Below are 10,467 nucleotides of genomic sequence, written 5' to 3'. Positions count from 1 at the left end.
TTTATCCTGCATTGTTTATACAAAAGATAGATCTGCAGGTACACGTATCTGCTCTCTATCCTGACACTCTTCTTTCCCTTGTGCCCCTGAGCTCTGTGGGAATGCCCAGTTGCTGATGGCAGGAATGGGGAGGAACCGGGGAGAGGTCTTATCTTATTCTGTATACCACTTGGTACCAAGATAAGCTCAGCCAAGAACGGGGCCAGGGGCTGATTCCAGTCTACTCTGATCCAGATTTGCCCCAGAATTGGTCCCGAATGCAATTCATTTCCAGAAAAGAATAACAGGGGCTTGGTTGCCTCACTTTAAACAAACAAGACAGAGGCTGGTGGCACTTTTGTTTCTCTCTTTGGAGCCACTTCAAACATACGGTCAGCAGGGTGGCTGGGTGGCTCAGTCAGTTAGGCATCTTGATTTTGGCTCATGTTATGATCTCACGGTTTGTGAGTTCAAGCCTAACGTCTGGCTCTGCACTGATAACACGGAAGCCGCTTGGGATTCTCTCTCCCTCTCTCTACCCCTCCCCTGCTCACACACACAACTCTTTCTCTCTCTCTCAAAATAAATAAACTTAAAAAAAAAAAAAAACATGGGGTCAGCAAAATGCCAACCATGAGTAGACCAGTGGAAACCACATTTGTGTCTAAATGGGCTTCGGGTTGCCTGAGTTCTTGAGGCTCTGGTCCATCTCAGTGACATTGCCAGGCCCCTCTGTGGAATCCCACAATGCCAGCCAACAGCTATGCCTCCACTCTCCTTCTCCAGGTCTCCTCCTGCTCCCCAAGGCTCAGAGGGAAGCCCCTGGAGTCAGGGCTCCCACTCTCAGACCTTCTCCATGGAGGCGCACTCAGGTCCCTGGCCACAAAGAAACAACTTTTAGCCCTGAGACTGAAAAAAAAAAAAAAAAAAAGCTTTAATAAATACAAAAATCTCCAATAATGACTCTGCTCAGCTCAGGGGCAGCAGGAGTGAAGTGGAGGGACCCTTGGTGCTGAGTGAGGATAAATTAAAAATCCCAATAAGCCAGTGACATTATGTACAGAAAGAAAGGGGTTGGGCTTCTAAGGCAGAGGCTGGAGGGTGACTGGGCAGGAGTCAGAATGGCCGTGGCCCTGGCCTGCCCTGGCTGCCCCTTCCCCTTGTGGAATTGTGGTTCCCAGAGGTAGTGGGGGGAGGGAGAAGAGGCAGAAAAGAGCCGAAGGCACTTGATTTCCCACAGGAGGATGCAGGGCCCTTGGTGCCACTCCTTCTCCCAGCTCAGGCCCCGTCCTCTTGGTCATGTGGCCTTCTGGCTGCTCCCTAGGAGCCTTCGGCTTCTTTCTCAGGCTCTGGAACTGTCCTGGTCTCTGGGGCTGCTGGAGACAAAAGGGAATACATTTTGGAGACAGAGGAAATTGGGCGGCACGGAGGACACAGCGGAGCATCTCTGTTCTAGGCCCAGAAAGGTCAGAACTTTTAAACAAGTCAGCACACACAATCTGTGTGACTCAGTCACCCGTGAAGCAGATGGCACTGCTCCTGGCAGGCAGCAGGTGCCCCCTTCCCTCCCGGGGTGCCCCACATACAGCCCCCTCACTTACATCGCCGGGGTGAGCAGTGGGAGCAGCAGCGACTCTCCTTCCCTGGACCGCAGGACAGTGGCAGTGAACAGTCATCCCGCTCACAGTGGGGCACCCCTGCCTGGTGCCAGACAGAGTAGATTTTGAGGGTACCCAGAGGCACAGGGGAACAGCAGCCTCCAGCCTCTTCAGGGAAGCCCACTCCCAGGAGCCTACCCTCCCTGGAAAGGTCTCCCCACTCTAGGCCAGGTCCCCAATGCCCATCTCACACAGAGCCCATTCCCCACTTACTCCACATCTGCAGGTGATACAGCTCATCTCCCCAAAGGGAGGCACCGAGGGGTGCCAGCTCTGGCTCTCTGGGAACCACTGCCCTGCAAAACGGCAGCCCCGGGGCCCATCGGCCTGCATGGGGTCCCCCAGTTGGGGGTGGGCCCCTGACCCCACTGTTGGGAGGGAGGAAGAGATCAGCAGATGTGAGCTCTGTAAGGGCCACCCAGGTTTTATTTGTTTTTGAATCTCCAACACCTAGCAGTTTCTGGCACTTAGTAGGTGACAAATTTGGGTGAGAGGATGGATGGATGGATGGATGGATGGATGGATGGATGGATGGATGGGAGGGAGGGAGAAAGAAAGGGAGGGACGTGTAGGAATTGGAACCCATCATAGCCCACTAATAAATACATGCACATTCTTTCCAGTGCGTTTAGAGCCCTAGCTCCTAGGCACAGAGCAGTGCTCAGTAAACGCTGAATTAGCTGAGAAGTTCCTTCCACCCACCTTCACTATGCACCCCCTCACCCATGACAAGCCAGTGAAGCACCTCAACTGCCCCAAGAGGCCTCAGTGCCCACCCCCTCACCTGGACACTGTTTGCAGCAGTCAGTGGGGTTGGCACGGACAGGCTGGGCACAGGCCAGCCGAGGACACTGCACCTTCTCACAGTGCACCTCTCCAGTGCCCCCCTGTAGGGATCCATTGAGGAATGGGTGTCAGAAAGGAAGGGGAGCCTCCTGCTTCCTCCCTCTCCTTTCCATCCCTCCAATGTCGTATTTCCATGGCCTTTCACTCAGAGGCCCTGGGCTGGTGCTTTATATACCTGAACTCAAATGCTCACGGTAGCCCTGCAACATAACTGCTATCGTATCTGCTTGCAGGAGTGGAAGAGGAAGTTCAGGGAGGTACAGAAAGTTCCAGGGCTATGTGGAGCTGGTCAGCTGGCAGAGCCAGAATTCACACCCACATCAGCCCTTCCCTTTTCCTGCAGGAAGCTGATTCTCAAAGCTCAAAGGACTTTTCAGTGTTTTAATCCTTGAGCCTCCCTCACCAAGGCTGGGCTTTTCCCTCTGGCAGCCCCCTCCCCACCTCTGCAGACCCTGCTGGGTTATGGCACCAGAGAGGATTGGGCAGCCATACCTTGCAGGTGCAGACAGCACACTTAATTAAGCCAAAGGGGGGCACGACAGGGTGCCACCGGGTGCCCGCTGCCCGCCAGCTCCGGTCACCGTCAAAATAGCAGCCTGGGGGACAGGGAGGAAGGGGGGGCACAGTGCCCAGCTGCCGTGAGTATTGAGCTCATTGGCTGGGCCCACAATCAAGGCTGGAGTCTCAGGCCAGCCCCATACTAGTCTAACACCAGGACCCATTTGTGGACCAGTGACTCTAATGAAGCCTACCAGGTGTCATTCAGAACCTGTGCCCTTCAGTCTCCTCCCCCCATATATATTCTTACCCTTTTGTGCCCCTCCTGGTCCCACCCAACAGCTCCCCTGGATTCCTCATCCCTGCACACGGACTTCCAGCTCACCCTCTCCAGGGTCTCTGCTCCGTGACAGCCCCGACAGGTCTCTGACATCTTGTTTCTCTGTGGAGCCAAAGAAATAGTGAAGGCAGAGGATGGCGGCCCCCCTTCCCTCCCTAGAGGCCTCAGCCCCTACAGTGGACCTTCCACTACCCTCTCCCACTGGGACAGGTCACTCACCGGGGCACACAGGACAGCACTGGTCTGGTGCCTGCACTGGGCTCGGACAGCTGGGCGGCGGGCACACCACGGGGTCACAAATCACTGTGCGTCTCTGCAAAGAGAGGTGGGGTGGTTGGCTGGGACCCTTGCCCCAGAATCCAGACCCCAGTGCACCCTTCCGCAGGGGCGTCCTACCTGACAGGTGCAAAGCGAGCAGAGCGGGTCGTAGTTAGGCGCCCAGCGAGCCCCATGGGGGCGCTGCTGCCCCTCAAAGAAGCAGGTGTTGGGGTCTCGCGGCCGCCCGGGACCGCCGGGTTTGGCTGGCGCGGGGGCGTCCTGGCCAAGCACAGCCGGCAGCGCGGGCAGCGCTGCGGCCGCTGAGTCCGGCGCCCACGCTCCTTCGGCCCCCGCCGCCGCCAGGCGCAGGCCGCCCACCTCGCACTGGTTGGCGATGTGCACCTGGGAGGAGAGGCGAATTGAGGCAGCACCCGGGCTCCCTCCGCGTCTCCACCAGCCTCGGCCAGCCCACCTGCCCGAGACACCTCGACCCCTGAGCACCTCTGCGTCCCAGGAGGATGCTATTAGCACCAGCAGTCACCCCAGCGACCAGAGACAGGGTGGTCTGCTGCCAGCCTCGTCATGTACCTTGGCTGGCTTTATCCTCCCAACCAGCCAGGAAATGTGATACTACCCCCCACCCCCACCCCCCCAGGGCTCAGAGAGAGCAAAGTGACTCAGGCAAGAGCACACAGTGCAGGCTCAACTCTGAAACATCCCCAGCGGCCCACACTGCCTGCCTACCTGCCCCCGGAGCTCCCCGTGGGGGCTGCCCTTGGTGGTGATCAGCAGGGAGGCAGTGCCCTGAGCCAGGTGCCGCAGCAGCTCAGGCTCCAGGTCCTTCACCACGCCCTGGGCCTGTAAGAGCCGGGATAAGGGATGGGAACAAGGCCGTCCAGGGCTGCACCTACCCTTCCTAATTCACAGATGAGAAACCGAGACCCAAGGAGGTTAAGTAAAGTCTTCAAGGAAGTGAGCCCATTAATGGTGGTGTGGAGCTCAGAAAGCCAGGCCTCTCTGACTCCAAGTCCACCCCATTTGAGGGGTTTTGCTCCACCCCACCCGCTCCTTTGGAGGTTCAGGATGTTACATGCTATCCAAGAGATCCCACCAGAGAAGGACACGGGAAGGAGAATGGATAACAAAAGTCTGAGTCAGATTCATACCCAGGTCTGTCTGACTCCCGAGCCCATGTCAGCTCTGCCATACCAAGCTACCTGCTCTCTGCTTTCCCCGCCACAGGCCCACACAGCCCTTCGTGCTAAAAAGCAGATACTTTCAAAGCTGCCTCCACCATCATGTCCTCACCTCTGGGCCATAGAATCCCTTCAGCAGCCGCCGGGGCCCTGGCATCCCAGGAGGCCCTAGGAGGTGGGCAGTGACTGTGCCCTGTTCTGAGCCACCAAGCCCAGCCAGCAGCACTTCATAGTGCAGGTGACAGTGGGTATCCAGTGAGAGCCAGGCATGTCCTGCTGCCTGGCTCTGCACAGGGGGCAACACCAGGGCTCCTGCCAGGGGCACGGGCAGTGCTGGATCCAGACAGAGGACAGGTGACAGATGAAAAGGTGGCCTGGAGCAGCCCGGTATTCCCCATCTCCCCGGCCTCCCCCAACATGCATTCCACAAATCGGCCGACACCGTCCATAGGCCCAGGGCAGGGTGGAGGGGGAGGCAAGCAGCAAGTTTTAGACCCCTGCACCATGGCAACAGAGAAGGTCTCCCAGCAGGGCCACCCTGTACATCCCCACCTTCTCCAGATGCCAACCTTGAGCTCAGGCACAGAGAAAGACACACCAGGCTCTGGCACCATGCTCACATGCTTGAGTCACAGATCACAGGACACCAAAGGGCAGGCAGATCCCAGGGCACTCACTGTCATGGCGGGTGCTGTGTCCACTATAGGGCAGGGCAGCCACATGCCCCCTCAGTTCTCCATCTGGGAAGTCCTTGGTGCCCACATTCAGGAACAGCTCATTCTGCAGCAGCATATGAGCCCCTCGGGCACCCAGTCCAGGGCAGACACCCACAGCCTGGAGGACAGGGAAGGATGCCAGACTTAGATGCCCTAGCTGCAGTCTGCCAGATTCCAGACGAACCCCTCCTCAGCTTTCACACAAGCCCAAGGTTCTGAATGTCTTCCGTGTTTTCTTACACCCAACACACTTCTGCACACGCATAACACTGGATAAGAACCTTGAAAGCCCAGGTTCCAGTCCCTTCTCTGCCATTTCCTACCTATGTAACAATCTTGAGGAGTTATTTAACCTGCCTGATCCTTCGCTTCATTATCTATAAAATGGGAACTGTAAGGGCCAAAAATAATATAAGTAAGGCAACCAGTGCACTATGTAGCATGTAGAAAGGCTCAGTAAGGGGCACCTGGGTGGCTCAGTTGTTTAAGCCTCTGACTCTTGATTTCAGCTCAGGTCACGATCTCATGGTTTATGAGTTTGAGCCCCACATCCAGCCCTGCTACGAGCCCCGTGTCAGGCCCCCCCTACAAGCCCCACATCGGGCCCCACATCAAACCCCATGTCAAGCCCCACACTGGGTTCCATGCCAATGGGATTCTGTCTCCCTCTCTCAGCCCTTCTCCTGCTCTCTCTCTGTCTCTCTCTCCCTCAAAATAAATAAAAAATTTTCAAAAACTTTTTTAAAAATTTAAAAATGTTAACTATAGGGGAAAAAAAAAAAAAAGAAGGATTCAGTAAGTGGCAGCCATTGCTATCACATTTATAATTATATGGTCTCCCTGTCCAACTCCTCCTCCCATTTGATGTGAGCTTGCTGAGGACAGGGGCCACACCTGATTTTCTTTGTATTCCAGTCTCTAGCCCGAGGCTCACTAAAAACATGTCCAGTTAGGGGCGCCTGGGTGGCGCAGTCGGTTAAGCGCCCGACTTCAGCCAGGTCACGATCTCGCGGTCCGTGAGTTCGAGCCCCGCATCAGGCTCTGGGCTGATGGCTCAGAGCCTGGAGCCTGTTTCCGATTCTGTGTCTCCCTCTCTCTCTGCCCCTCCCCCATTCATGCTCTGTCTCTCTCTGTCCCCAAAAAAATAAATGTTGAAAAAAAAAATTAAAAAAACAAAACAAAACATGTCCAGTGAGTCAATGTGTCAGTGAGAGAATCTGTTAGTGAGTGAATGATTCTGAACATCTCTGCTCATCCAACCTGGCTTCCCACACCCCTGCATTGTTAGCTCTGGGGTGTGGGCCCTGTGGCCTGGCTCTGCCTGAAGTACTCACTGTGTGTCCTCCCAGCTGGAGTCCAGCCATGCGGCACAGGACGGTCCGCTGGTTCCTCCGCTGAGGCTTGGTCTCCAGTGTCATGGCCACCACCTCACTGCCTGTACCTACCACTTGTACCTGGTGGGCAGGGTTGGGGAGGGCAAAGTGAAGTGGCAGAGAAGGCCTGGGGCCTGAACCATGAAGGCCAAAGCCCGACCCCGGCCTGCTGCCCTCCCACCTCCTGCAGCCCCTGACTCTTACCTGGTAGATCAGGGAGCCATTTCCTAGTAGTGTAAGGCTGGCTGAGCCGGCTGCACCCGTCTGAACTGGGATCAGGGCATCGGCCCCGCAAAGGACGCTCTGCAGGACTGCAGAGGGGCGAGATAGGTGGAGGCCGGCTTGTCCTACAGCCATTCATACGCCCAGCCCACACGATGCCTCCCATACCCACCCCGGCCACTTGTCTGTGCCTCTTGGTTGTGTGTGCCCGGGGTGCCAGGCCCCACCCTGCCTCACCATCGCAGCTCTGCCTGGCAGCAATGTGTCCACTGATGCGCAGCCCTGGCCCACCTGCCCTCTCCAGGGCCATCGTCAGCTCCCCCTGCACCAGCCAGTCCATCTCCTGGGCTGTCAGGTTGGGCAGCACCTCGGCAAAGCCTGGCTCCTGGAGGGAGAGCAAGGAATGGTGGGGGCAGCAAGAGGCTGGAGCAGGTGGCAGCAAGAGCCAGACCCTCACTCACCTGGACCGAGGCATTGGCGTAGAGCTCTCGCAGCAGCTGCCCCTGATGTAGAATCTGGAGCCGCAAGGGAACCTGGCTTGGCCCTGCAACAGCCATCCGTATGGATGCCTCTGACAGACACCTGCTCTGCCTCCTCTCCTCACTTGCCCTGCCCCCTCCCACTTACCCCCACTCCTGGGTTCCAGCAGCCCACGGAAGAGCAGCAAAAAATGCAAGGAGTCCTCTGTGTCACTGAGAGTGAGTAGGGTGATGCCCCCTGTGCCAGGCTGTGGGGGGCCTTCCAGAGTCAGAATGGCACTGAAGGTCTCTGGGGGAAGGAAGACCATGAGAGCCCATCAGAAAGTCCCCTCTTCAGCCCACTCCATTCCTGGGGATAGAGAAGACTCAGAACTTCATGTCCAGGGGCCATCTGCTCCCCTCACCTGCAGCCAGGGCCCGGTGCCGGATGAGAGGCCCCCAGACCTCCCCTGAAGGGTTAGTGGGTGTCACAAGTGCCACATGTAGCTGTTCTGCCCTAAGGAGCCGCAGAGACAACCGAGGCACTGCCCGCCACACCCCACAGACCTGGAGCAGAGAGACAAGAAGGTCCTACTCAGACAGTATGTAAGACAGGCCAGCTGAGAGGCCTAACTCTGGTGAGGAAGGAGTACAAAGGAGCCCCCAAGCCCTCCTAGGAAGCTGAAGAAGGGGCCCTGGAGCCAGAGGCTGGGGTCCAAATCCTGGCTCAACCACTTACTAGCTGTGTGACCTTGAGCAAATCACATTCTGCTACTGAGCCTCAGTTCCCTCATCTGTAAAATGGGCATCATAATGTCAGTGCTTTCCTCTCACTGGGCTGTCATGAGGACCAAAGGAGGCATTGCAGAGCACGCCCTCAGCATAGCGCCCAGACTGGAGAAGCACTCATAAATGGCATCATCTCACCAGGCCATCTTGACTGGGGGCCGCAGGGTGTTCAAACAGGACGCTGCCAGTGGAGTCTGAGAAGCGGATTCGAGTAGGGCGGTCCAGCCTGGGAATGAGGGTCTGGTGAGTATGGGCTCTGAGCCTAGGCCAGGAGCAGCTCCTCCAGCCTCTCCCAACTCTCCTTCCCCAGTCCCCAGCTGGCCCCTCCTCCCACCTTCCCCTTTCTCACTGCCTGTAGGAGATGGAGAAACGCAAGCTAGAGCGCAGCAGAGACACTCGGGCCCGTGCCACGGCCTGCGACCTCGGCCCTGTCAGCAGCGCCACGAAGTCTGTGAGGAAAAGATGTCCCTAGTATCGTCACCCACTGGAGCAGCCCGGCCCCAATCACAACCCCAACTCCTGCCTGGCCCCTACCTACCGGTGTGGCCATCTCCGCGCGTCCGATCTTCAGAGCCTGGTTCCCCGCGGTCGCTGTAGCTGCGGTGCTCTGGATCCCGCGGATACTCAAAGGCCAGGCCTGTAGGCTGCCTCTCCGGACCGCTGCGCTCTAAGCCGGGAGTGGGAAACACGGGCTTCAGCTGGGCACCGAGAAGGCAGTCAGCGGTTTCATCTGCTCCATCCGCCCCATCCATCCTTGTGGCTCAGGACCAAGTACCACTGCCCTGCCACCCTCCCCTCACCGCGGAGCGGGCCTTACCCTGGGGACAGGTCTGGCAGCAGTGTCCCGGCAACTGACGCGGCTGCACGCAGGCCAGGGTTGGGCACTCAGGTTTGATGTTCTTGCAGCTGACCCTGCCCGGGCCCCTTGAGCGGCGACCCCATTGAGGCTGCTTGCAGAGAAGATGCAAAAACCAAGTGAGTGCAAGATGCCAATTGGTGACACCCAGGGCGAGCAGGGGAGAGTCAGGACCAGAGCAAGGTCATCCCATGGAGTCAGACCACTCTGCTTCTTACAAGCTGTGTGACCCTAGACAATTTATTTAACCTCTCTGGGACTTAGGGTCCCTATCTGGAAAATGGGGGAAATAATAGTGTGTATCTAGCAGGGTTTTTCTAGGAGTTAAGTGAGAGACAGACGAAACCGTTGGCAAAGAGCCTGACACATAGTGGGTGATCAACAGCAGTCAACACCTGAGACTTGAAGGGGGCACTGCCTCCCACCAGGAGGAAAAAAAAAAAAAAAAAAATATATATATATATATATATATATATATCTCCATATATATATATGTATATATATATCCCAAATACCTGCAGACTCTCTTCTTTATCCTCAGCGGCTCCGAGTGTACCCCGACATCCCGGGACGCGAGCGCTCCCCCACCCGCAAGGGCCCCCGGCTACGGCCGCTTGGTCCACTCACCGCCTCACAGGCGCACAGCACGCAGCGCATCACCCCGAAGGGCTCCCCCAGGTCCGGGTGCCACGTCTCGTCCAAGGCATAGACCTTCCCGCCGAAGGAGCAGCCTGCGGGGACGGGCTTGGCTGGCGGCCGCTGTCCCGCTCCTGCGGTGTGCCCGCCCCGGGGGCCGCCGGCCGGGCCCTGGGTCCCCCGGCACGACGCGCCTCGCGACCCGCGCCCACCCCTCCAGGCAGCCTGCCGAGCTGAGCCACCTGCGCCCGGCGCCCCCTCCGGGCGGGAGCAGACTTGCCCCGAGCCGGACTCTGCCTGCGCGTCCCTCTAGGCGCCCACCTACCTGCCGCTCCCCGAATGGGCAGCGGCTCCTTCTCGGACCGGATGGGCAGCGCGGGCGGCTCGGGGCCGGCGCCGTGGGCCGGCCGGCAGCCGAGCAGAAGCAGCCCGAGGAGCAGCAGCGGGGCCGGCGGGGCCGGGAGGCTCGGCATGACGCGAACGGGACAGCTGGGGAGGCGGGAGGGAGGAGGGAGCAGGAGAAGGAGGAGGGAGGTGGTAGGAGGGCCGGGCCGGGGGCGGTACGGCGGGAGGGGGCCGGGGCCAGGGCCCGGGCAGTGCGGCGAGGGGCTCGTCGGGCGGCGGGAGTCGGCGCCGGGCCGG

The 10,467-nt window shown here is 58.3% G+C and overlaps 1 protein-coding gene across 5 annotated transcripts; it reads right to left on the bottom strand.

Annotated features, from left to right (window-relative positions):
- Window positions 1-886: 886 nt before the first annotated feature.
- CHRD (chordin) lies at window positions 887-10,418 on the bottom strand. Of its 5 annotated transcripts, none has more exons than XM_040480976.1 (23): window positions 10,151-10,417; window positions 9,817-9,920; window positions 9,151-9,283; window positions 8,872-9,000; window positions 8,683-8,782; window positions 8,472-8,559; window positions 7,970-8,111; window positions 7,714-7,854; window positions 7,548-7,630; window positions 7,324-7,471; window positions 7,069-7,175; window positions 6,826-6,945; window positions 5,453-5,609; window positions 4,888-5,108; window positions 4,324-4,437; window positions 3,718-3,981; window positions 3,541-3,634; window positions 3,367-3,423; window positions 2,976-3,079; window positions 2,422-2,524; window positions 1,851-2,005; window positions 1,581-1,680; window positions 887-1,352 (listed from the first exon to the last, which is right to left on the bottom strand). In XM_040480976.1, the coding sequence occupies exons 1-23, from the start codon at window positions 10,296-10,298 to the stop codon at window positions 1,300-1,302; spliced, it is 2,865 nt and encodes a 954-aa protein (XP_040336910.1). In that variant the 5' UTR covers window positions 10,299-10,417; the 3' UTR covers window positions 887-1,299. The 5 variants fall into 5 exon arrangements, 3 of the variants coding, with proteins under 3 accessions (XP_040336910.1, XP_040336908.1, XP_040336909.1); XM_040480974.1 differs by having other exon boundaries at window positions 887-1,355; window positions 10,151-10,415; XM_040480975.1 differs by having other exon boundaries at window positions 887-1,355; window positions 9,151-9,280; window positions 10,151-10,415.
- Window positions 10,419-10,467: the final 49 nt, after the last annotated feature.

The sequence above is a fragment of the Herpailurus yagouaroundi genome, unplaced genomic scaffold, assembly GCF_014898765.1.
Source record: "Herpailurus yagouaroundi ecotype Mexico unplaced genomic scaffold, PumYag 159, whole genome shotgun sequence".
In the NCBI taxonomy this organism is placed as follows: Eukaryota; Metazoa; Chordata; class Mammalia; order Carnivora; family Felidae; genus Herpailurus; species Herpailurus yagouaroundi.
Note: the sequence above shows the minus strand (reverse complement) of the source record. Positions and strands in the feature narration are given on the sequence as shown.